The 27158-nt window shown below is 45.3% G+C and overlaps 1 protein-coding gene across 1 annotated transcript in view; it reads right to left on the bottom strand.

Annotated features, from left to right (window-relative positions):
• Sorl1 (sortilin related receptor 1) overlaps positions 1 to 27158 on the bottom strand; it is a 156165-nt gene that overhangs the window by 72537 nt on the left and 56470 nt on the right. Inside the window, exons 9-16 of the mRNA XM_038321642.1 lie at positions 25496 to 25688; positions 22038 to 22155; positions 21750 to 21823; positions 17450 to 17538; positions 5793 to 5971; positions 3530 to 3716; positions 1840 to 1968; positions 1270 to 1355 (exon numbers count right to left, since the gene is read on the bottom strand). Of these exons, the coding sequence (XP_038177570.1) occupies positions 1270 to 1355; positions 1840 to 1968; positions 3530 to 3716; positions 5793 to 5971; positions 17450 to 17538; positions 21750 to 21823; positions 22038 to 22155; positions 25496 to 25688 (1055 nt within the window). The remainder of the gene's footprint in view (positions 1 to 1269; positions 1356 to 1839; positions 1969 to 3529; positions 3717 to 5792; positions 5972 to 17449; positions 17539 to 21749; positions 21824 to 22037; positions 22156 to 25495; positions 25689 to 27158) is intronic.

Consider the following 27158-nt stretch of genomic DNA (forward strand, 5'->3'; position numbering starts at 1 on the left):
TGATGGAAGCCAGGGCCACTCTCCTGCCCTCACTGACAAGCAGGAGCGTGATGAAGTCTCTGAGGAAGGAAGGAAGCCCTGATCAAATAAGACCTAGAAATAGTGAAGGAAGAAAAGAGGGCAAGCAATCCATTTTTTATTTCTTGTGGTGTGTGTGTGTGTGTGTGTGTGTGTGTGTGTGTGTGTGTGTCTGTCTGTCTGTCTGTTTGTCTGTGTGTGTCTGTGTGTCTGTCTGTGTGTGTGTTGCTCATGCACATGTATATGTGTGCCCAGCTGAAGATCACATGTCCCACTCCATGGCTCTCAGTCTTACTCCCTAAAGACAGACTCTCTCACTCTGGCTGGAGCCCAGCTCGCCTCCAGCAAACCCAGCAAGCTTCCTGTTTCCCCCCGTGCACAACACTGAGCTTACAGGCATGCACACAGTCGTGTCTGGCTTTTATTTCGGGAACTTGAACTCAGGTCCTCATGCCTGCATAGCAAGTGCTCTTGTCCATTAAGAGATGTGCCCAACCCAATCACCATTTTAAGGAATAGAATTTTGTGCCTATGTTACCAATAACTCATGTGACATCAACACTAAGCAGCTTAAAAAGTGTTTGAAATATACTCATATCTTCATAACCTCTCCAAAGAGGGTCTTTTCCATTAGTAGGCACAGTAACCATGGGAAATAGGACTAACGCTTAGATGCCATTTGGATCCAGGACCTTCAAGTCTGAATTTTACCACAGTCAATTACTAGATATATGACCTTAGAAGCATCTTTCCCTCTGAACCTGCTTGCTTCCTCATATAGACACACATACAATAGTTCTTTTTGGAGCCAAGGATCTCTCTGCATCACTGGGCTGTAGAGACAATTCAACTGCCAACACATCGACAAGTGAATTGAAATTCTAACAAAAGTAAGATTTAGTATAAAATTAAGATAGACCACTTAGCTAGTTTAGAAGGAGCCTCAGTCTCTTATATTCAACTTTGACAAACTGAGAGATACACCAAGGCCTGTGATTGTATCCCAATTCCCAGTGTTCAACATACAATAGACACCAAGTAGACTACCCCCCCCCAAACCTGACCTGTCACCAAATATTTCTCATTCTTCCAAGGTGGGAGACTACATGTGAGTTTCATGTACCTATTAAGCTAAGGAAAGGGGCTTCCGTGATGCTTAAATTCTAAGAAAAGCCGCATGCCTAGGTGGGTGAGACCAGAATGACCCAACTAGCACTCGAGAAGGCAAAAAAAAGAGGCTGCCTGTCTTACCTGCCAGGGGACAGGGGACCAGCTCCCCTTCCAGCCGCGCTTCAACATCTCCTCCACTGCAAGTGTCCCCAGAAATCTTCCGATAGCTGTTACCCCCACCACCAAAGCGAGAAGTCAGAAACACAAAGGGTACATATGGGTCATGGAGGTAACCCCAATTGAGCAAATACTCCTGGCCATGAACAACAAAGTCTAAAGTTGGTGTTTAGTCGCCCTGAGTCAGTCTTCCTTGTAATTATTTAGAGTGGCCAGATCCAGACAATCTAATACACTGCTTGGGGAAACACTTCAAAATATCTCTCTTCTATAAACTCCTCTGAAGATGTCTCCCCAGCTGAGGGTGACCTCAGCCTTGCAGAAAAGCTGGCAGACTGTGTTTTCTCACTGGGAATAGGAGACTCTGCAGATGCCATTAATTTAAAAGGCTGTCCAACCACCTGCAGTCTGTAACTTGGAGTTTGAGAATAAATTCACCTAAAGGGTGCAGGCAAAGACACATGATTCTCATAGCTCCCTCCTTCCCCAGGCAGACCCTTGTAAGCCTGACTCAACCAACTGTGTGATACATACCCTCTGGTTCTCCTGTATGTAGAACCCACTGGACAAGGCATAGGAGGACTGTAGGGCTTCCCAGAAAACTCGGGGTCTGGAACACAAACCTCTAAGGAGAGATCTTCACTGAGCTTGAAGCCAAAGTCACTGAAAAGGCAATTGGAGTTCATTTAGACCATAGATACATAGCTTTGGCACTTCAGAAGCAATTCTGCAACATCTAAACTCCATCTAGTAGTTATATTCTATGGGTGACTCCACAGGTCCTTTAAAGAACCCCCACTTAGTTATACTAAGCTACATCTGCATTAAAAAGCTGTGTATCAGAGTCCCATCTGGAGAGTCACTGCTAAGCAAACAAAAAAATGATGCAAGCCAGCATGCCAAAGGAAAATCTCATCTACATTCAGCTGCCTATCCAGACTCGGGGCCTGTCTGTTCTTGGTTAAAAGGGAATGGCAGAGCTGAAGCTATATAGCTCAGTTGGTAGAGTGCTTGCCTAGCATGCTCAAGGCCTTGGGTTCAATACCAGCACTAGGTGTGGAATCAGTGAGTGGAGATGAGGTGGAAAAGGTGACAGGAGGAAATAAAGTCCCTGCAGGTGGGGGACCTCATTCTGTAGGCAGGAGGAGCCTCAAAGGCCTTTGGGGAAAGTTGAGCTGAGCAGAGCTTAGCTCTAGACAGTTCCTGTTGTTGAGTACACAGAATACGGTCCCGTCTGTCAGGTGTTGCTAGAGCGTGGGCTTGAGGCAAGCTCGGAGGATTTGTTTCAGGGGTGGTTGAGGCACTAACTACGTTTTACCTTCCGCATCAATGTACTCGGCCGGCTAAAGCCAGAGCCCTCTGATATGTGCTAGACCAGAGGCTGGAAGAGGGCCCTGTGGCAAATGTTTTAGGCTTTGCATGCCATATGGTTCCAGGGGTACTACTCAGCTATGCCTCTGGTAGCGCTCACAGATGAAGGAAAGACATACTTGGTGAAGGGATCTGGTTGTGTTCCAGGAAACTCTGGTTTCATAAAAACAACCAACTAGATTTAGCCAAACACATATGGGTCTTGATAAAATATACACACTGCCCCGGGTTTAAGCAGACTCTAGGTGCTAGACCCTCCCTACTCCTTTGCATTCATTCTTATTTTAGCTTTCAACATGGGTACCACCTGCATCTGAAATCTGTAGGGTGTTTTGGAGCTAGCCTCCTTCAGAAGAGAAAGGTGACTGTACCAAGAAATAAAATTAAAACTAAGTAAAAAGTTCCCTGAGGAAATCAAACAAAGCTTTGGCTTTCTTCCCTCCTGGTTGCTATTTTGCTTTTTGAAAAAGAAATATAAAAGTCCTCCCCCACAAAACAAGCAGAAGCTCAATCTCCTGGAAAAACTGGCCAGGCTGCTACGGGTCTGCTAGAACTTGCGTGGTACTTATTTCTGCTGGGTGCCGAGCCTTATTACAGGTCAGGAAACAAACTCTATGAGTCCCTATAGAAATGACTGAAGCTTTGGGAAGCCACACCTCCTCTGAACCGCATGGCTGGAACTAGAAGACAACCTAAGTAAAAAGTGCCTCAGGCAGTTCCTGACTCAGAAAGCACGCTCAGGGAATGCCATTCCCACTCTCGGGGAAAGAGAGCATGTTCTCCATCTTTTATTCTCACACTGCAGAACAGAAATGACCCAACTCAAAGTTCCGCTCATGGAGGAGGAACAAACCATTCATAGTCCTCCCGGGTGCAGGAGCAGTTGGACACGACCACTGGCCGGTCAAAGTCTTCTCCATTAAAGCATGTTGCATGGGGGGTCCTCCTTTTGAAAACTGTCTTGTGTCCTAGCAAACACTCGTTTCCACGCTCATCAGACGGGGACCACAGCTTGTAGTCATTTTCTGTGCAGGGAACCCCTGAGAACAGAGAAGGGCAGAGCAAAGCATCAGATCCAGGCTGTGCAGGGTTTCCTGTCTTCCCACCCTCAACTCAGCCCGCCACTTCTGGTGTCTCTGTAGCCACCCAGCAAGGGCAGAAGTCAAAGCTACCCATCTCTAGTCACCGTGTGCCCAGGGTGGGCAGTATCCCAGAGAATGAAGGCAACACCGCTATAACAGTGGCGCTCACCCGAGAAAGCCATGAAGATGCGAGCCACGCATGACACCATTCAAACTTCTGAACCATAAAATTTGAGGGAGAAGGCTGATTGCCACTGTTTATTTTGGTTGATTTGGGCACTCTGTGTGTGTGTGATGGGATTTGGGATTATGTTAAACTTATTCGCTGTGTGTATGTGTGTCCTGGCATCAGAGGACAGCTGGGGAGTCAGCGCTCTCCTTCCACCTTTACATGGGTTCCCAGGGCTGAACTCAGGTCTCCAGGCTTGCATAGCAAACACAGTGAGATGCTGAACTATCTCACTGGCCCAGAGTTTTAGGTGTCTTGCTTGCATGTTATTAAAAAGAGGATCTATCTAGAGAATTTGGATGAACCGCAAAATCCTGATCCCCATGTCTCAACCTCCCCCAGTACTGGAATTCTGGCATCTACCAATATTTAGACAAGTCTCTTTTAGGACAATTGGCAACTCCTTTCATAAATCGGTACCAGGGGTGGGTGGGGCAGGGGTGGGACTGAGCTCTCTCCTAGGGAAAAGGGACACATTGACACATTGGTAGGTGATGTCGGCATATCACTGACCCATCCTGTTTCCTTAGGATGAAGGCACATCTGAGTATGGGCTGAGGGCACTGAAGGATGCGTTTGCCCTACTTCATGGTACAGGATCTTTATGCAGAGAGACTGGGAAATGACAAGATAACTTCATACTTATTCCACCAGCCCACATCCATTTAAAATGTCAGTTAGTGTGCCTATGGGAATTCTATGCTTATGTCTAGATTGGTGCCTTGGATCTTTTTTATGTGTGTCAGATTAAATACTACCCAAAGCTGATGCATACCTGTCAACACATTGCCATTCAAATTAGCAAAGAGTTATTAAAAACCCTGCCGTCTGTGAGGCAACAAAGAAACTTGGGAGGTGAAATAAAAATAAGCACAGGAAACATCCGTATTTTGAAGAGCCTCACAACTAGGTGATGGAACATGGTACATAATTACAGACACAGCCATATAATTCAAGATGTGAGGGAGGGACACACTTATTCCGGATCACAAAGAAGAGAGACACCGGGTGCTAGATCCTGAGGTCGAGGTTGAAGGGGTGGCAATAAGAAGACACAGGGGGGCATTCTGGACGGCTAGAGTAATGTCAGCTAAGGGGAAGTGAGGGAGGGCAGAGGTCAATGCGGCCATATGAGCAAGCACTCAAGAGTCCATGAGGCCTCCCTGCTTAAGGATCTCAAGCGCACCGACAGAGCATATCTAGATTCCAGACAGCCTTCGAATGGCCCTGAATCGGTGCTATTTTTGGATCTTGAATGCTCCCGAAGACCCAGGTGTTAGTCCCTGGCCCATGGCACTGTGGGTAAGTGGTGGGACTTTCAGGAAATGAGGCCTAGAGGTCATTAGGGGTTTGATCTTAACAAACGCGCTGGCATCCCACCCACTTCCTCCTCTTTTTTCTCTTTCTTTGCTTCCTGGAAACCAAAGGAGAAGCAGACTTCTTCCATCATAGCTCCTAACACAGCCCAACATGAACACGTTAAGGAACTATGCAGCAAAACCTGGAACCAAAATAACGTTTTCTGCCTTTTCCCTGATGGAGAGATAATACAGACATACCACTGAATAGGTCCATCTATCCTTCCCTCCCTCCATCCATCCACACTTTTAACAGATATATATCTAGACATACTACATTCCAGGTACTGTGCAAGGAAGCCAAGGCAAAAGAATATAAACAGTCCATTAAGAACTGAGTAAAGCAGAAATCATCTGTGCCCTGGATTCACTCATTCACTAGGGCGGATCTCACCTAGTGAATCACAAACTGAGGATACTGTATCTAAGCTGGGAGCAATGACTTACCCAAGGCATCGGTGGCATTGACCTGCAGGATGAGCCAGCTGTGGACATTCTCCTTATTTGAGCCAAAGATGGTGAAGACGGTACTCTTCTCACCGGGTTCTGTGAGAAGTCCATACACAAACACAGGCTTCTCGGAGAAGACGAACGTCTTCCAGGTTTCCCCTTCATTCGTGCTATACCTGCCCAAGGCAAGCAAAAGGAGCCTTGAGGTTACAGTCTTGGAAGGCAGGCCTCAGTTTCCACACACACCATTAGTGACCATAACCAACACTCCGTTAAAAGGAAATGATCACCAGGTCATGACAGAGAAAGAGCAACTCTATGATTGTGGCAGAAAAGCAAGGGAGTGTTAGGGACAAATCTGGTCACCTAGAAAGAATACAAGAACTGGGGTGTCACTCAGTGCTAGGTTCAGCCTCCAACATCCCCCACCAAAAGACACAGGAACTAGCTGACAGGATTATGAACAGCAAGATTTAGGAAAATTTTAACACAGAAGAGAAGGATGATGGTAACGTGACATAGTGAATAAAGGTAGGACATGGGGGGGAAGAGAGAGAGAGAGAGAGAGAGGGAGGGAGGGAGGGAGGGAGGGAGGGAGGGAGGGAGGGAAAGGGAAAGGGAGAGAGATTAATTTTTTTTCAAATTTTCAACGTTATCAAAGCCAAGCAAATAAAATAACAGAGGACTTGTCAAAGTGCAATGTGTAAATCCAACGCAGGGCATAGTTCTGCAATGACTGAACCCTGAAGCCATCATCATTAGCAACACCAGACAATTGAGCAAATAGCCACCAAGAGATATTTGGTCCATCTTAGTTTTTTTTTTTTTTTTTTTATGTGATCAAACAGGAAAAGGCCTTTACTTATTGGGGACGCATGTTTATGTGTCCAGTGAGCCGTGAAAGGGCAGGAGTCTGCAACTGTTCTTGAAATGACTGGCGCTCAAAGGAGAAAATGGAGAAGACAGATAAATACACAGGTAGAGGAAGGTAAGCGAGCTGGCACTTTAGCAAAGACCACCAGAGTGGTCTTTACATTGTTCCCAGCTTTCCTGTATTCGTAAGAATTAAAAAGGGCTGTGGGCAAACAGGCGTTGGGGCAGAAAAAGACAAGTCCACGACTTCAGAATAAAAAGAACACTTGAGCGATTAACACCAGCTTTTAAGTAGTCTCCCAGAGGAAAGGGCATCATTCAGGGCCCCTGTTGTATGAGCAGTGAGAATCGCTGCATTCAAGTTTTCTCTAGAATCGCTGCATTCAAGTTTTCTCTAGAACCCAGGCACTACCAGGTTTCCACAAAATTCTAATCACACACAAACCTTTTTCTTTCACTTTTCCTAGAATTTAGGGACTTTCATTTTACTCCCTCGGGACTCAACAATTTGACACGAACCTCTTGACAAGCTCACTCAATCCCAACACTTCCTCTCATACTGAGATTTATGAACTGATCTCTCTACACCTGAAGGCTAAAATAAGTGATGGAGTCTGCAGCCCCCAGGTCTCTGGGGGACTAAGTGCGCCCCAACCAGCACAGGTCATACCTGAGAGTAAATTCTCATCCAATTGTCATGACTGAAGTTTAAGTGAGATTTAATCAGATATGGTTTAACCCATTCCATTCTTTGTTGTTGTTGTTGTTGTTGTTTTTTTTCCTAACATTAAGAAGATGCAGGCTCAGGCCTAGTACCACACCTAAAGCTACCTTCAGAGTTGGTCCATTAATCAGGCATGCTCGGAGTGGTCCACCTGTTCAATGAGGATATAGAAAGTCATGTATTTTAACATGGCCAAGTTAATTTCATTTAAGAGATCCTTCAACCAAAGATGATCCTGAGAAATGAATCATTTCTTTATAGATTCCCAGAAGATGCAGACAGTAAGTCATTAAGGAGACAAACCATCAGGTGTGTGGCCAAGCACAGCCTCATTTAGAACATGGCAATTTTCAGGAGGCTGAAGAAAGGGTTGTCATCTAACAACAGCAACAGCTAAGGGAACATCTAGGTCACATTGATCCCAGCATTTGCTACCAAAGAGAGACAGTGAAATTAAATTTCACTTACTCGTGAAATTAAAATGAAAACAGACAGGAAAAAAACAAATCACAGATCTCTTTTCTTCTCTTTTTCCTTTCTTTACTCTCTCTCTCTCTCTTACTCTCTCTCTCTCTCTCTCTCTCTCTCTCTCTCTCTGTGTGTGTGTGTGTGTGTGTGTGTTTAGAGCTGCATAGACACATTCACGTATGTGTGGAGGCAAGTGGTCAACTTGACGTTGTCGTGTGTCCCCATCACTCTTCACCTTATTTTTGGACCAGAGACATTTACTTACTGATCCTGGAGCTCACCAACTGGCTAGCCTAGCTGGCTAATAAGATCTTCCTCTATCTCTGCCCTGTTCCAAAGGGCTGAAGTTACAGGTGTGCACCACCATGCCTGCCATTTTACATGGATGCTGGGGACCCAAATCCAGGTCCTCGTACTTGAACAACAATCACTTTATTCATTGATCCATCTCCCAAGCCCCATCTTTACACTTTTAAGTCATAGACGATAATCCTGTGTCTTGATCCTAATTCTGCTTGTGATGAAGAATACAAATTGCTTAGAAAAAAATTGGCACATGACTAAAAACTCCCAAGACAATAGAAGCATCATATATACATCAATACAAAATAAAACATGTAACTACAGACTTTAAAGGGGAGAAACAAAGGTAATTACTAAACACATGATATTGTCATGTGACTGACAAAAAGAGCCAGATCTTTTCTGAATATGTTCAATCAAGACAGAGAGAGACACATCGTCTAGATCAAAAGATTTAAGAGAAGATTTAACAGAAGTCAACTTCCTAGAAGTTCACTTCTGCCCTGACTCTTGACAGCTAGAAGTTTATCTGAAGAGAAATCAGGTAGTTTAAGTTCAAGAGTCAGGATTCATAGTTCAAATTACCAAAATAACTAGTAGACTATTGTCAGTGGGCTTGAAGGCCAGAGGGCAGGTAGGACAATGAGGGAGGGTGGTAGGGGCCAATGGGCAGGAAGGGCAGTGGGCAGGCTGGAAGGCTAGTAACTTCTGTAGAGTATTATAAAGGAACAAGATCACTGTCCTCATGGCCAATAGTATAAAGAATAAAGATTTCACAAAGAATTTGTATTTCACTTTTGTCCTTATTGCAGAATGGTTTTCAAGCTGAGCAAGGGGAAATTAAAGGAATAAAACAAACACCTACTAGAGAACAAGAAGAAATAAAGATAAAATGATCAGAGTCCTTTTCAGTAATTTCTCCAAGAGTCAGGCAGAAGAGATTCTAAAGACTGGAAGATGGACAGTCACTTTGTTTACCTAAAGTAGAGAAGGAAGTTGAGAATGGTTACAAAAGCACTCACTTAAGCAACCGGAAGCCACAGCTGAGCACTCAAATGGTTTCTTGTCACAACAAGCTAACCCATTTCCTTTCCTCCTGATTATTCTTGATTTGAGCAAAAGGGTTGTGTTAGGTACTTATCTTGTTGCTATGATAAAACACCCGACAGAAGCACCTTAAGGGTGGGTTTGTTTTTGCTCACAGTTTGGCTGTGAGGTCAAACATCACCACAGTGAGGTTGAGATGGCAGAACCTTGGGCACCTGGTCACATTGCACCAACATGCAGCAATGAGTGAGTGTGTGTGTGTGTGTGTGTGTGTGTGTGTGTGTGTGTGTGTGTGTGTGTGTGAGCTCACTTTCTCCTTTTCATTCAATCCAAGACTCTAGCTGACGAACTGGTACCAGCCACATCAATTAACCTAATTGAGCTAAACCCTCTTACATGCTCAGAGATTTGTTTCCGTGGTGATTCCAAATTCCGTCAAGTTGATAATCAAAACCAACCAACAAGGATAATGATGTGAGAACAATGTTTTAAAGGAGATCTTTGTGGACCACACAGATAACATTCATTCGTTGCTGGTAAAATAATCTAAAGAGGGCTGATATTTTTTTTAAATCACAAAACAAAATAAGATTTAAGTTTCTCATACAGCTCCATGCTCTGGTCAGCAATATAGACAGCAAACGTGAATGTGACTCTATAAGCAAAGGGTATCAGACAAAGGGTATATTGTACAAATATTTTTTTAAATGCTAAAATTAAATTGAAATGCTTTCAGGCATCCAAAGAACAAGCAAAATCAAGAAAATTGGCTTCCACATGAAGTTTCCAAGACTTACTTGCTCAAATTTAAGATAGGAGACACTGGACATCTGTCCTTTAGTAAGATCTATCAGAAAAATGAAATGGGGGCCGGGGATGAGTCAGCAGTTAATGCTCACGCCATCCAAGCGAAAGGACGAGAGTTTAGAATCCACGTAAATACCATGTGGGCAGGGTGTCCCTCCTGCAATCCTAACCTCAGAATGCAGAGACTTGAGATCCCTGGAGCAAAACAGCTAAGGAGATAAGCTATATGGGCAAGCTCTGAGTTAGACTGGGAGACCTTGCCTCACAGAACTAGGCAGAAGCATAATCAAGGAAAATTCTTAATATTGACTTTGAGCCGTCACACGCACATATACACAGGTTTGCACACAACTGCACACAAACACACTTCACATGTGTAAACACACATATACTATAAGAAATGAATAGATGCAACTTAAAAACTAGGCTTCTGGTGATAAAAACCAGCAATTGCATTTAGTAGGCAGGAGGAAAGGAACAGAGGGCTGATGGGAGGGTGTATGCATTGGCACCTTTCGGGTGAGTCGCTAAGAAACAATTATCCAAAGGTACTGTTGTATATAGAAGTTTTCCTAATAAATAAAAAGATTAGTGGGAGCCACCAGTTTTAAAGTGCCAGGAGTATTAGTGCATATCTGTAATCTCAGCACTGGAGAGGCTGAGGTAGGAGGATCTCAAGTTGGAGGACAGTCTGGGTTACACATCAAGAAACTGAATGCCCCCCCCTACAAAAAAAGAAAATATGGAAATTTGGTCTTAAGGTTTTCATTTGTAGAAAGTGTCCAGAATCCTCCAGCAATTTTCACACTACAGAGCTCAGGTCTGTGACCCGCACCTTAATGTAATGATATCATAAGGTAGTATGAGGTAAAAGTCTATGTGACAATTCGGGGTACAACAGCAGACAAGGAAAGGAAATGGGGTGTTTCCCCATAGAATGAAACATATTTGGGATTACAAGAATGGGGTCCTCGAATGTCTGAATTATCTTCAGATGAAAGGAAGTATCTGCTGTATGATTGCAGGGGACAGAACCCAAACCCATGGGATGGAACTTGGGGTGCAGAGAAATTCGACTTTCTCCTACCAGAGAGCTATGCTCACAAATGAATACATGAACACAGGAACAAACGGATGAGTGAGCAAAGAAATGAGCCACATTGTCCCAGAAGGAAATGGCAATTTCCCCATTGTCACAGTTGCTCAAAGACTGGAAGATTCTCCACCCCAGGTGACAAACGGCAGAACCCCTTGACGGGCACAATCAGATTACTTCTGGACTCGACCTTGGGACTTGGAACAGCCACCCAGTTCACTCTGACCAACTCTGCCTTCATGGCATGGCCCTGCCCACTCCTTCCATGCCTCCACTTTCTGTGAGTGGTGGAATTACCTTCCGGTTAGCCAGAGAGCACATCCTTTCCATGCAGGACGAGTCCTCAAGCCGACAAGCTATCACTCTGTGTCTCATCTTCCCTGAAATGCATTTCTCCTCCCTCATCACTCATTAGCCATGTCAGCTCTCCATTTAAAGTCCTCAAAAGCAAAGTTTCAGTCTTACCCAACGTAAACCCCTCAAGCTACAATTCCAACATACAGGACGAGATACGCCCACTGCATGACTCTTAGAAGAGTACCCAGTTGCTCTCGGATTAGGTATTACACAGCTTCCACAAGAGGGGATTCCTGCCTGGCACTACAAATATGGCCAAATACCTATGACTAGGAAGTCAAAGACCCTAGGGGAAAGCCAACTATTGTTTTCTTGTTAAATGGATGTGACGTCAAACTGCTTTATAAATATTGATGTTTATATCCATAAGTTAGTGCTGCTCAGTCTTGGGCAGAGACGCTTCTCTTTGCTGTGGGCAACCATCAATACAGTGACTAGTAAGTAGTCAAAGTACTCAGAGTCCCCAGCCCTACACAGAACATCTCTATCACCCCCTCTGAGGCCCAGGGAACAACACCAAAGAAGGGAGACTGTTGGAGCCAGAGATAAGGACGCTGCTGTGAGATGCTACCCTCTAGACATACGTGGGCATTTCACTTGAACTCCCAACTGCTGTGGCTGCCCTCACAAGAATGGACCCATCAACATCTCATCACAAGTGAGGGAGGGACTAGTGAGGCCCCACCCCTCCTGAAGGAGCTATTAGCAGCTTGAAGAAGGGTGGCGTCATTTCTGTCTTCAGTAGTATCCTCACTAGTAAGACGCCCATTGCCGAGCAGATAACCCCCACACCTGTGAGCATGGCATATAATTTATTATTATAAGTTAATAAACTTTAATTGAATTCAGAAAAAAAAAGAAACAAAAAGACATGGAACTAGGAGACTAGTTTGTTGGAAAGACCAGTTCAGTGTGAGCAGGAAGGGGTGAGAATATAACAGGGGTAAAAATGTCCAAGCGTCATTACATATGTGTGCGTACATATACATATATGAAACTGTCGAAGAAAAATAAGAGGTGAGCTCCTGACTGCTGAGCCATCCCCCCAGCCCCACAAGTTCCTCCTAACACTGGGACTGTATACCAACCTCACTTTTTAGCTCACCTCGAGTTTCACTTCCTGTGAGAAGCCTTTCCCACCCTCCCTGGTGGATCTGCCTTACTCCAGCTCCGCCTAGGCCCTGCATTAGACCCCACACCTTACCCTGTGTTTACATGACCAGATCTGAGTGTTATCTATGCTGTGGTTCATCGATCATAAACCTCCACCCACTTCCCTGTCCCTGCGCCTCACACCTCTTCTACCACCAGGAAGAAGAAGAATCAACATTTGTTGCAGGAAATTAAACAACCCAAATTGAATTTTTTCTTTTCTTTTCTTTTCTTTTCTTTTCTTTTCTTTTCTTTTCTAGCTTGCCTCAGCTTTGTAACAACTAAAAAGTGGTATAGGCACCTGTTACATAGGCCTCAGGGAGCAGAGGAAACTGCACAAGATGAGAATGAAGTGGGGACGGTTCCCTGTAGCTGCACCATCCTGGCACTATTAAGCCAATGGTTTAGAAGCTGTGGAAGAAGCCACTACAGCTTCCTACACTCTAGCCATGAGGCTGCCTCCAGAACACAGGTCCAGAAAAGACAGCTACCTGGCTGCATGCAGCTTCTGCTGGGGTTTGGGGGATTCCCAGAGGGAAGCCCTGTGAAACTGGAGATCACCTTACAGAAAAGATGCTTTGGGGCAAGTCCAAAATATTAACAACTATCAACATCTCATCAACCTGACAGGCGAACTGCCAAGGAGAAACGGAAACTGATCTCATCCCTCGGGATCCCACTGACCAACTTGTGCTGGGATCTCTTCCGGTTGGGGTGCAAAACCCAACAGCCTGTCCTCTGCATGGTGTTGAGCATCCTTCAGAAATGGAAACCACTCCTCAGTATCCTCCAGGCAGGTTCCTGGGGAAGCACGCTGAACGGATGCATAGGAGAATCCCCAGCCCCTGGGCTCTTCTTTGCTCACTCAGACAAGCAGACACAAAAGCCGACCAAAGTGATCCACCCCTTGCTCTCCACTTCAATTAACACCAACAAAAGTAAAGGTCTCAACGGAGAAGCAAGGCAGAAGGCAAACAGAGGAATCTTAGTTATTGTGCTAAGCAGAGGAAGAATGCCACGAAAATAGAAAATGAACCACCCAGGGGTGGGGCAGCAAATACCCCAAAAGCTGTCTTTCTGTCTTTAGCCAATGCTCCCATCTCCACTACTTCTGCCCTATGACTAGAATTCCAGACTCTACTACATCTAAAGGGTAAAATGTTTAAAGGTGAGGGACCACATCCTTTAGATACACGGTGCTCCTTCTCCCAGGCTTCTCTCCAGCCTACTCAGACTTCCTCCCATGGGCACAAAAGCAGATCCTGAACCAGGCCCCGCTTGCCCTCCCCACCACTGGTGTCTAGCACAACATCTGGTTCGCTGTAGATGTTCAATGTTTGTGTAATTGACCTGAAATGATTCCTAGCAGAAGTCTGTTCGTGTTCCAGTGTGGGTGCTAACTCCCACCAATCACCCATGACCTCCTGAGGAAGATAAGGAGGGCGGATTGACTCTTCTCTCTGGCTGCCGGGCTTCACACACCCAGGACGCCCCCCAACCCCGCCGCTCAGGGGTTGTCATTTACAAAGAACACAACGGCAGCGGTCTCCCTTGGAGCTGTGCAAATAGCACCCTACCCAGATCCCTTCCCATTTTATAAATGAGTGTTTAAAAAAAGGAAAGAAAAAAAAAGCAATCTCAGATGCTCAAGTATGCATGACCTATTTATTGATCTATCAAATATTTGCTAAGTGCCCACTAACTTGCCCACGCTAGGAATACAGGCCTCTGAAAGTCTTACTAATGAGCTGAAGAATCCAGGCATGTAGTGAAAAGGAACTAAAATACACAGGAAGTCAGAACACAAACAATCCAAATTAACAGGACAGCCTAGAAATTCTGAGGCTCAAAGGACAGAGAGGTTGCTATGGCTGGGGAGCATAGACTGAGCGGAGGCCTAGTGCCCTAGGCCAGTTTGTCAGCATGGGTGGGATGGCTTGGTGACCTAGTGATAGAGTCCATTTCTGAGAGGTGACCACATCATGAGAGCTCTGTCTTTAATCCCTTGATGGGCTCACACCATGATGGCACTATAGGGTGGTGGTAGGAAGTAGGGGGTGGAGCTTAGCTGGGGAAAGAGGTCCCCAGGGCATGCCCTGGAAAGCTACACCTTGTCAGCCTGCCCTTCTTGCTGGGTAGCTCTGCGCAGCCATGTGCTCCCTGACATGCTAATCCTGCTTTGCCTCCCAAAGTCAAGGGAGCAGCCAAGTGGGACCCTGAACCCAAAAACAAACTCTTCCTTCTGCGCCTTGTTTCTTTGGGGTATTCTCCATAACAACGCAAAGTCTAGCACACAGCCCCACTCACTTCAGCCCAGCACACGGAGTCGCTGCTGTCTTTGGAGACTCTAGACTAGCTTCACTATCATCCCCTGCTTTTCAGAACAGCGGAAGGAGGAGCAAACGCCTCTGAGAACAGCACATCCGGTCAATGCCATGTGGCTACACAGATCCCGGCCATGCTCAGGCTGGTACTCAGGACACATGTATCTGTCAAGAGGAGGCCAGCCCATATTTTCCTGTTTGCATATGCTTTATTTGAACCATGCTGTGCAGACACTTCCAAATGACCCGCACCAACAGAAAGACACTATTGTGTCCACGATGCCCACCAGCTACAAACCGCAAAGCCATTATGAAACGCCCGGGGAGGGCCTGATGGCTTTCTGTCAGCAGGTTTATTTTTCTGGCCATGTTTTGCTGCAGCTAGTGCGGAATGACACGGCATTCCCTGGGCACATATGCACCGACAGATGGTGTAAGAGGACTAAAATCACACTAGCTCCTTCAGAGGAGCCAGCTCGGAATGCTAATGGAATCCGTGGAGAAGTTAAACAAGGAAAATTGAGAACCGACTCCAAGATCTGAAAACTAAAACGGCGCAAAGAACGCAGTCTCTGCCCCGGAAAGCAAGGCCTGGCCCCGTGTGCCTTCCCCACGTAGCACTTTTCCACCTCACTACAGCATCTTACAGCTAGAGGGTGAAACGCTTGCGGGGGCCGGGGGGACAACAACATCCTGCTCGTCTTCAGATGTACAGTACCTGGCATAACTATCACTTGCTCAGTGTGTGAGGTGTGAGTTAAATGACTAGACACACAAACACCAGCAGATTCGTGGGATGCATGCTCCGGGGACGTCATCCTCTGAGCAAAAGCTCTCTGAAAATGGATGTGGAGCGTCATATACAAGCAGAGCACCCCTTAATTCTAGGCTCTAGAGCAGTGGTTCTCAACCTTCCTACACTGTGACCCTTTAATACAGTTCCTCAAGTTGTGGTGACCCCCCAACCATAAAATTATTTTGTTGTTACTTCATAACTGTAATGTTGCCACTGTTATGAATCATAATATAAAATTCTGGGTTTTTTTCCCCATGATCTTAGGTGACCCCTGTGAGAGGGTCATTTGATTCCCCGCAAGGGGGTCATGACCCACATTTTGAGAAGCACTGCCCTGGAGAAACAACTGCCCCATGCCACCGAAGGCCAAGAACAGCCAAGAGGAAAACCAAAACCAGAGCTCTGCTTCTCTCTGATTCTTGGAGGTTCAGTGCATGGCCGCTAAAAAAAAAGGGACACCATCTGTCAAAATCTCCTTTTCCAAGCACCAGTTCTAAAAGGAGCAAAGGCAAAGGAAGCCTGCTTCCTTCCACTGCACGATGTAGTTTCAGAGACCCGCTCTGCCTCCTGCAATCATCTAGCTAAAGGGTTCAGGTCGAAAGCAAGCAGAAATGAGGGTCAGGCTGTCCTTTCAATGGTAGCTGTGGTTCAATAGCTTCGTGAAAGCAGGCAAAGAAATGATCTGGGGTAAAATCAAGCCTTACTGGGGGAGAAGCTACAAACTCCTGACACTTTGTTTTCTTCTTAGACATCACTCAAGGCAACTATTCATAAGACTCTATCATTCACTAACAGTTACTTCCCTTTGCTGAGCCTCAGTTAACCCCTAACACCCCTTCCAACTCCATCTACAACAGGCCCCAAGACTAAATGTAGCCCAGCAGAAGTCATCTGGTTACCAAGTGATATGATTTCTGCACTCACTATTACCCTTGCCAATGCTTAGCATTTAACGGCTGGCCATTCTACGTACAAACCTTTAGATCAGCCACTTTTGCAAAGCAAAGACATGTTCAAAACTCTCTAGTTACATGTGATAAGAAAGCAGAAGGGGAACTACCTGGGGGAAGAAAAAGAAGCAGCCAGAGAGGAGAAGGGGACAACAGGCAGGGTAGAAGGGAGGGATCAAGTGAAAGGAATAAAAATAATGTCACATATATTTAAATAAATAATAAATAAATAAAAATACCATAAGATCCTTGACTTTGTATGTTAACCCAAAACAATTTGTTAAAACAAAGAATGCAGATGGTTTTTAAATTGTTATTCAAAGAAATAAATATCATATCACTTGTTTCTCATAGGCCCCTCTAGGACAGAAGGGACCAGTTATTTCATAGACATGGAAAGTTGAAATGATCTCCAGAGGTCTCAAGTTCTCTGCCAAGAACCTAACACTCCACAGAGGACCCAACGGTCATCACAGACCCCAGGTTGGGAGAAAAGCTTGATGCCAAAAGAAAAGGAGTAGGCAGGACACAGTAACTGACGCCTATAATCTCAGCATTTGGGAGGCGGAGGCAGGAGGATTGTGAGTTCTACACCAACTAGAGTTTCAACTAGTAAGTTTCAAGACAGCGTGGGCTACAGTTAGATCTTATCTGGAAAAAAAAGGAGGGAAGGAAGGTAAAAAAGATTTTGGTTTTTAGAAAAGAAGAAGAGGAAGAGGAGGATGAGGAGGACAAGGGGAATAACCACAGCACTTACTTCAGTTCGCTGGTCTCCATGCCCTGGGCAATAGCCATGATTATGCCTCCATGATCCCCCCACGTATAGTAATGAGGTCCAGGAAGGGCCTGAATAAGAAAAGAAAAAAAAAAGAGGTAACGCACTGCTGCAGAGGTGAATACAGAAGCCATGCCCACGCACTCACACATATGCACACACAGGCACACGCACTCACCCACACACAGGCACACACACTCACCCACATACAGGCACACACACTCACCCACACACATGCACACACACTCACCCACACACGTGCACAAGGACCCCCACATCCATACACACACATGCATTCACACACACATGCACACGCACCCCCATGCACACACTTGCACATGAACCCACCCACACATGCACACATACTCATACACACATGTATTCACACACATGCACACCCATACACACAAGCACACACCCATCTACACACACACATCCACACACACATGCACCCACCCATATACATGCACACACATTTACCCATACACATGCACACATGCTCACACATGCACCCACACATATATACACCCACCCACCCACATGCACAGACTTACCCACACACATGCACACGCACTCATCCACACATGTATACACACATTTACCCACACACATGTACCCACACACATGCACCCACACCCACATATGCAACCACCCCACTCACATGCACACACTTACCCATACACATGCACACATACCCACACCCACACCCACACACCACAGCAATGACAACCACTAGAATGTAGCTTCCAGTTTTCAGAACAGGTTCTTATCCACCTTTTCATTCACACCTTACAATCCTAGGGTCCAACAGAGGTAAGTTCTTATATTCCAGACTTTAGATTATCTCAGAAGAGAGAGGGGAGAGGGGGAAGAGATGAGAGAGAGAGAAGAGGGAGGAGGAGGGAGGAGGGGAGAGAGAGAGAAGAGAGAGAGGGAGGGAGGGAGGGATAGGCAGGGAGGAGGGAAGGGCAGAGGAGGAGAGAGAGAGAGAGAGAGAGAGAGAGAGAGAGAGAGAGAGAGAGAGAGAGAGAGAGAGAACACTTGACTAAAATGCACAAAGCCTTGGGCTTCATCTTCAGACTACAAAATAAAAAATAATAAAAATAAAATAAAAATTAAATTTAAAAAGTCTAAGAATAAACTTAAAGGAAAATTCCTTTTGCAGTAATACCCAGTTTAAATATCTAAGAATAACACACATATATTGATATTGCTGGGGTTGTAGCTTAGTGGACTACTTGCCTAGTATGTGTAAGACCCTGGTTTCATTCCCCATTGAATTAAAAAAAAAAAAAGAAAGACCAAGTCAGGGTGCTGGCATGTGCTTGTAATCCCAGCACTCAGAAGGCAGGGACAGTAAAACCATGAGTTCCAGCCTGAGCATCCTAAAGAAATGACATACAAGACTTTTACATTAGACACTTACAGATACGAAGAAAAATTTAAAAAGACATGGAGAAATAGACTCCAGTTGTAGATCAAAAGACTCAATGCTATTGAGAGGTCAACCTACCCTGAAAGCGACCTACGTGTTTAATGCCCTCCAGTGAAAGTCGAGCAAGACTGACAGGGTATATGGAAGCACAAAGGACTTTGAATAATGAGAGCAATTTTGAAAATAAGCAACGGACTTACCCTAATTGATTCCAACACTTGCTATATAAGGCTCTGGTAATCAAGACAATATGGGTACTGGTAAAAAACAGACACTTAGCTCAATGGAACAAAACAGAAAGCCCTAAAATATCCCCACATATCCATGACAGGCGGATTCTCAAAGAGGTACTGGGGCAACTCAAGAGGAGAAAGAGAAGTCTTCTCAAGAAACGCATAAAATGGATAGTAAGGGAGAAGTCCAAAAGTGGTTCAGTCAGATTAAAACATGAAGAAATGGGGTGGCAACCTTCCTCTTATGACATATTTAGAAATCTACTCTGAATGAATCACATGTGCAAACACAGCTTAAAACAGAACACACACACACACACACACACACACACACTATGAGAAAATAATGTCGGAAACTAAAACAGCTCAGTCATGCCAAGGATGGACAAGCAGGTAGAACAATTAAGATTTGATTAGATAAACAAAAGACACTGTTATCCCTATAGTATGGACAAAACTGAACCGTAACAGGAAAAGGCCAGAGGTAATGAAGACGAGTGGACGAACTTCAAATTCTCATGAGTGATGGAACCCAGGAAAATAGAATAAACCTTGTATCACTATAGAACAGTACTTATATAGAATTCTAGACGTGTAACGCTGTTTAGAGGTGGATGCAGACCATGATGAGGGTGGAGAGAGGAACGTGCTTTTTAAGAGGATCCAAAAATAATTGGGGGGATGTTTGATATTTGAGTTTGTGAAGATGAAGGATGGAGCTTATCAAACTGAACACTGTTAAAGATTTGCTGTAGTTTATAGTTCTCAATAAATTTGTTATAGAAGAAAGAGGAAGAAAGAATTGTGGGGATCAGAGAATTTGCATAACTAGCTAGTTGGATGGCAAGCAGAATCATGGCCACTTGTGTTCCCTGCAGCCATCTGTCACCTGTATCGTTCATCCCCCAGTGCAGGATGTACATCCCACATGGGGCCTCTGTGGTGAAGGCCACCCCCAGGGACTGATGGTCCCTCACAGGTAGTCTCCGCCTCCCCCCCCCCCCCCCCCGTCACTTCTCTGCTAGTTCCCAAATCAAGGTCTCTTGGGTGCTGACTACTTCCTGGCAGGTATTACGTATGCCTGGAGAGAGTCTCACACAGCTGCCCTGGCAACAGCCAGGCAATGCTGCTCCCCTGGAGGAGGAGCAAGACGAGGCTCTCTACCCAGAGGAAATCACTTGCAGATGTTTGTGTCCCTGTTGTCACCAGCACCAGAAGGTCTAAAAGTCCACAGGCCTCTCTGTTGATGAGAGGACATCCCACTCCAAAGGAAGCAACAGCTCTGTGGCCCAGGGAAGCAGCTGTTCCATCTTTCCCATGGGACAGGACAAAGACAACCTGAAAAATCCAAACTTTAAACTCTTCTTTGACCACTATGTCCTGATCACTTCTCACTTCCTTTATCTTGTATTTTCCACCATTCTGGGTAGAAGCCTTAACTTGTATGCATATGAACACATGTACAGGTAGTCAGTCTCTCTCTCTCTCTCTCTGCCTCTCTCTCTCTCTCTCTCTCTCTCTCTCTCTCTCTCTCTCTCTGCCTCTCTCTGTTTCTCTCTGTCTCTCTCTCTGCCTCTCTCTCTGTGTCTCTGTCTCTCTCTGCCTCTCTGTGTCTCTGTGTCTCTGTCTCTCTCTGTCTCTCTCTCTCTCACACACACACACACACACCCACACACCCACACACCACACACCCACACACCACACCACCACACATACAGAATGTCTGTGTCCTCCATCTCTCATGTAGAATGATGATGATGATAAGTCTGGACCACATATGAGGGAAGACATAGAGCAATGTTTACAAAGTACCCAGAGCAAGACTGTAACATTATCGCTTTGTATAAAGCATACTCCATTCTCCACAACAAGCACTGTGAGGATGGAAGCTACAGTGGCTGACTCTTCAAGACAGCCCATACAACTCGGACCTGATGTGCCCCAAATGCCTGTGAAGTCAGGGATGACCCCAGGGTCAGCATGGACCCAGTCCCTACAGAATGAGACCACATGGACTTCCTTTGGCTCTCTAAATTACAGGAGGCCAAAAGACTTTTGTCCAAGTTTGGGAACTCTCTAACGTCCGAGGCCACAACTTAAGTAGTGACTCGTGCTGGAGAACTAGCTGACCCTTGAGAATGGGCAAGGCCAGTGCTCAAGATTCAAATGGGTTAGACAGTGTTAAGACAGAAAAATGAATTCCTCACACAGCGTGGGGAAGACAAGGTACCCAGCCAGCTTGGCTCAGAGATCAGCGGTGTCAGGCCCACCACAACTGCATTGTAATTCCTGACACATTCGCCAAATATCACTGGCATTTTCTCTGTGCCAGACACTGTCACAGCCCAGGGCTAAAGTAGTAACCAAAGCAGATACTGTACTTCCCTTCCATGGACTGCATAATCCTGGAAAACTTGGTCACAGTTGTTTCTAATAAAAATTGGAAAAGTCTGTTTTTTATTTAAAGTGATACTTTGGCAAAAATCATGAGCTCATTATAGGGTGTGAATACACAGGAGTGTGGCTAGCACTTCTGTGGGGCCCTGGGATTCTGCAATGTTGGTGCGCAGCCCATGTGCTCACACTTGGAAGAGCCCTGGGACCAGAAACTGACCTCTCTCCACCTGGCTCCGGCGCTGCTAGAGATGTACACATTGGTCTTGCTGGCCAAGTTCTTTCCCACTGAGCCTGAAACACAAAAGGGAAGAATGACTATTCATTCAAGAACATGTCAGAAATACATCTGGCCCCGTCAGATACCCCGAGTAGTAGCTAGTCACTAAGATAACAGCTTCGAGTCGTGAGGCGTAGTCACTGCTGGAGGTGTGGATGACCACTATAACTCTGGCTGCACATAACCAGCTCACCAAAGCTCCCGTAACAGCAGGCAATGCACACTTACCGGTGGCAATGATGAGGCCGGGGGCTGACTCCTTGGACAGGATAGGCATCCTCCGGAGTTGGAGGTTGAGCAGCTGACTGAGACGCTGGGCCAAGTGGAGGGAACAGCCCTGGGAAAGCTTTAGAAGGAAATTTCCAGATGGGATCAGCACGTAGCACAAGCCTAGGATTCCCTCAAACCCAGGAGTCTATCCGAGGACCCATAGCAAGACCTAGAAGAAGGTCTGGCCCAGAAGAAAACACTTACAACCCAGTGGTCTCCAAATCTCCCTAGACAGAGCGCATCTTCCGAACCAACATAAATGTCTACCACTGAAGAAGAGAGAAAAATAACTCGAAGTCCTGAGACTCCCAGGAAGAACAATTACAAACCAATGTCAACTCAATAGAGAAGAAAGGCACTCCACTGCTGGTGTCACCCAGAGACCCTTCCCGGGGACTCAGAAACAAAGAGAAGTGAAATGATGTGTTCACTTTCCGAGTCAGGGCAGATGGCTCTCAAAAATGATTCAAGAAGTTTTGTTAGAAGAAAACGAATCAGAAGCGGCAAAGTCTCATTGGTACAAGGCCACATGTGTAACAGGTGAGAGATATGAATGCCCTAGGGGTCATGTGGAAGCCTTAAAGGCATCTCCCACATTTGCAAAAGATGCAGGCTTTAGTGTCATGGGAGCTGGCCTCCCTAACACGTGCAGGTGTTAATGGTTCTACAGACCACCACGACACTTCTGCCTCATTCCCCTAACCAGAGAAATGATGTCTAAATATTTCCAGCATATCAATGATCAAAACAGGGAACTCTTGTCTGTCTGTGTTCACGGCTCAGGTTAAATAGTAACAAGGATGTTTAATCTACTATTTTTTACCACACACAAAAAAGATCCTTCTAGCAAACCAATCTTGCCAGCTTCCCAGTTTGGCCAATTAAAAACAGGGGGAAATCAGGTTGGCTGGAAGAATTTTTGCTTGCCCATTTCCTCTTTTCACTCCTGTTGCTTCTTCACCTACAAGGAGGTTCATCCTTAGAAGTGTTTCTGGACCCTTCTGTCTACATTTTAATCATATGTAGCACTGTATATTATTTTCTCTACCTATAGTGGCTTGGACTGAAATATGCCCCAAGGGTCCTGTTCTAAGGATTTGGTCACAAGATTTTGGTACTTCTGGGAAGTGGCAGAATCTTTAGGAGGTTGAGCCTAGTGTAAGAAGTTATGTCATTAGGTGTGCCTTTGAAGGGGACATGGGGACATTGGCCCCTTCCTCTTTGGGTTTCTTTTATCCTTTCCTGTCTGCCATGTCAAGCAAACTTATTCCACCACACACTCCCTCTGTAAGGCTCAGCCTTGCCACTGGCCCAAAGCAACAGAACCAAGCAAGCTCAGACAAAAACTCCTGATTCCCCTGAAATCTTAGGCCAAAACTCAGTCTTTTCTGCCTCACAAACTGATATTCTTGATCACTTCGTAATGGTGACTGAAAGCTAATATACCACATATGATGGTTAATGCTCATTGTCAATTTGATTAGACCCAAATTCACCTAGATGATACCCCTTTGGGTGTGTCTGTGAAGGTGTTTCCAGAGAGGTTAAGCTGCAGAGGGAAGACCTACCCTGACTGAGGCAGCACCATCCCATGTGCTGAGGTCCCTGCCTGAATAGAAAGGGATAAAGGCAAAAGCAAGCTAGGCACCAGCATTGAGACTTTCCCATCATGAAGGGTGGTAGCCTCAAACTCTTGACCCCTCTCTTCCTTAAGTTGTTTCTTATTAGCTTCTGGTTACAGCAAAGAGAGTGGGATCCAACCACCACCTAAACTAAGAATCAGAAACTAAGAGCTGATTGAGAACCCTACAGTCCCAAGACTGAGAAATAAGAAGGCCACTGAATTCGCTTAACCAAGCTCGTGCCCCCATGGCATGTTCAAAACTGCCTATACAAAGGCCAACCAAGATAGCCCAAGCTTCTAAGGTCCTAAAAACTGAGGAAGGGAACTAGCTAGGTGTTCCCCCATGTCTGTTTATAGCCCTCCTCTTTCCAGAGTTAGATTTCATGTCGTATATCAAGACTTGTGACCAAAAAAGAAGAAAAATTGGTAAATACCTTCTAAGTCAAGAGTTTCCAGAGAATTTTCCTAAAAGTAGGAATACAGTTAAGAAACACAGAGAGACACCATAGCTTACCATGAGCAGCAATTCGAAAATCCAAAAGATTGGATAACTAACTAAATATGGTTGCATGAAAAATGAACACTAATTTCTTTTTCTAGTTTTCCTGTCTGCTGAATCCCTCAGGTAGAAAAGAAATACAAGTGTAGGGGGTATCACAGGAGACCAGGGAACGCAAGAATCAACTCATGGGAACACTTAATGGGACCAAGAAATGGTTTAAAACGCTTAGCTTTTCACAAAGGCACGTAAGGCGGGGAACACTATACTCCTTCTTAGATACTGTATGTTTCAAATGAAATTGGTATTGTCATTTTTTACAGTAGTTCCAAAACAGATGAAATATAATACCATCATGTGTCTCTTAGAATTAACGAAACGTGTGTGTGTGTGTGTGTGTGTGTGTGTGCATGCCCACACGCACGCTTGTGTGCTATCAACAGAGCATCTGTTTGAAACAGTTGTATACACAAGCTGGAAGAAAACACGTCCATTTCATGATTAAACAATCCCAAGTCCTGCTAAGGGAATAAATGCGCCTGCTCAGCGTGACACAACTTCTCAGATTTTGGAATCCTATGCGAAACTGTCACTCTCGTCTTCTGTCCCGCCCTGATTTTCCTGCTGAGTTTTTCATCAAACTGGTTCATAAAACTCCAGCTTCCCAGAGATGTGATGTCCTCAAAAGAAATACACTATGCCCTCACGTAGAAGCTGTGAACTAACTCAAGCTCATTAGCCAAGCAATTAACATAATGTCTAACAGATGTTGTGTAACATGTCCTTCCTACAAAACTTGTAAATGAAGCAGGGTGTGGCAGTGGAGGACATAATCCCAGCCCTCTGAGTACTGAAGGGGGCAATGGAGGAAGACCGCAAGTTCAAGGCCAATGAGGGCCACATAATAAATCCCGGGCCAGCCTGGGCTACATAGCAAGAATTCATCTCATAACACAATGGAACTTGAGATACTGGGCTAAAGGGGTAGCTCAGTGGTGAAACACTTGCTTAGCCTGTATAAGGCCCTGGATGTATTCTCCAAAACACCACAGAGAAAACACTCCAGTATCACATGGTGCCCCTCTGAGTTTATCACAGTCCCCACCATGCCCTGGTGTGGAGCCGAGGACCTGAAAGGACAGACATACACATGATAATCTGTTTCATGTGGAATTAACAGGGTGCTCCATCATCCTCCATGCTTCCTGTAAATATTGAATATAAGAAAACTACTCTAGTCCACAACTTTCTGCTTTGTATCAAAACAGCCAAACACGATTAAAGCAACTGTACCTCACAATTGATTTTCTCTCCATATCCTGTGAAGGCTGGGGCCTGAAGAAATTCCCAGGTTCCCCCTTTGTCAAAGGTGATGACCGACCTCATGTTCTCCTCATTCATAGAACCATTAATCAGAGTGGCGATGTAGACTCCTTGTAAGCCTTCCACACGGTGAAAGTCAGCAAATGGCTCATTTGCAAAATACCTGCAGTCAGAGAAAAAGCAGCAGCCATCACCGGGGATTGGTATTTGCTTGCCGTTTTGCATTATGTGTACCATAATATTGAAGCATCTTAAAGCACACAATACCACGGCATTGAGCATGTTCACAATGTTGTCCGATGTGAGTTCCAGCACATTTTCATTATTGGCAGGCACTGTCTGTTTTCCCTTTGGTTCCCAGGCCTTGGCAACCACAGATTTGCTTTCTGTCTCTACGGAGCTGCCTCTAAGGATTGCCTGATCTGGCTATTCCATATAAATTGAATCATACAGTACCCTTTATATCTTGTTACTTCCACTTACATGTTTACAAGGTTCACCCATGTAACATGCACCATACCTCATTTCTTTATAGTTAAATAACCTGCTCTTGAAAAATAAATAAATCAATTTAAAAATTGTTTTTAAAGGCCAGGATGCTCGCCAACCAATGACTCCTAAAAGGACACTGAGAATGTAGAAAATGTCATAAAGAAGCTGACAGAGCCATATCCATTTCTTCACTAAAAGGACATTTCTTCACTGTGAATATTGATCCAAACCCTTCCAGAAGCCTGGACAAGTGGGAAGCCCTGAGCCAGACATGCAAGCACTAGTCACACGCTGAGGCTCACAGTCTAATCTGGTCTGTAGAAAGACGAGTATGAGGCACCACAGGGTTGCCTGTCAGGAGTTCTACCGGCTTCACAGTGCAACAGCACAGACAGCCCGGATGGTCCAACAAAGCCCGAGGATGCACTTGTTAACAGAGAATAAGGGTCTCCCAAGTTTTACCTGCTGTGCTAAGGGCCCACTCACCGGAAAGGAGTTTTTCACTAACATGGCACACCCATTCCAAATGCAGCATCTGAGAGGAACGGTCACTGTGGTTCATGAGTGGCTTTTAAAACTTGAAGTGTGGCCCTTAGGTCAGGGGTTCTTAGGTATGGGCTTGCACAATAAAGCAGAAAACCAACTGTGTTTCTTCATCCTATGTCCCTGAGCTGGGTGACAGGTGGGCCACCCCAGACAGGGAGACACACACAGGGACCACAGCTGCAGGAAAGGCGAAGATAAGTAAATAGTGTACTAACGAAGCTGCTCTTGGTTGGCACAGTGAGCAAAGTTACCCACGACACACGGGTGTAGGCGGAACCCTCTGTGCTGGGATTCTGTGGGTTCCTATTAGGGAATGGGCTAACGGGCTCTGGCCGTCTAGGCTGCTCACTTCCAATCTCTTGCCTCTGAAATCTGCTGCCATCCTGAGATTACTACTTGCTATGCCCAACTGGGAGGCCTGGGTTTCTCTCAGACAAGCCTAGGTTCTTTGCCCCACCCATCCTCCTGGAGTTTTAGATTAGTTTAGTTCCTGTCAGCTTTCACCTCACAATTACTCTGCTCATAGCCATCCCATGCGCCATTTCCCTTGTTGGCTTGCACAAGAACAATAAACTTCCTGTCAGCACTCTCTTCC

The sequence above is a fragment of the Arvicola amphibius genome, chromosome 3, assembly GCF_903992535.2.
Source record: "Arvicola amphibius chromosome 3, mArvAmp1.2, whole genome shotgun sequence".
Taxonomy (NCBI): Eukaryota; Metazoa; Chordata; class Mammalia; order Rodentia; family Cricetidae; genus Arvicola; species Arvicola amphibius.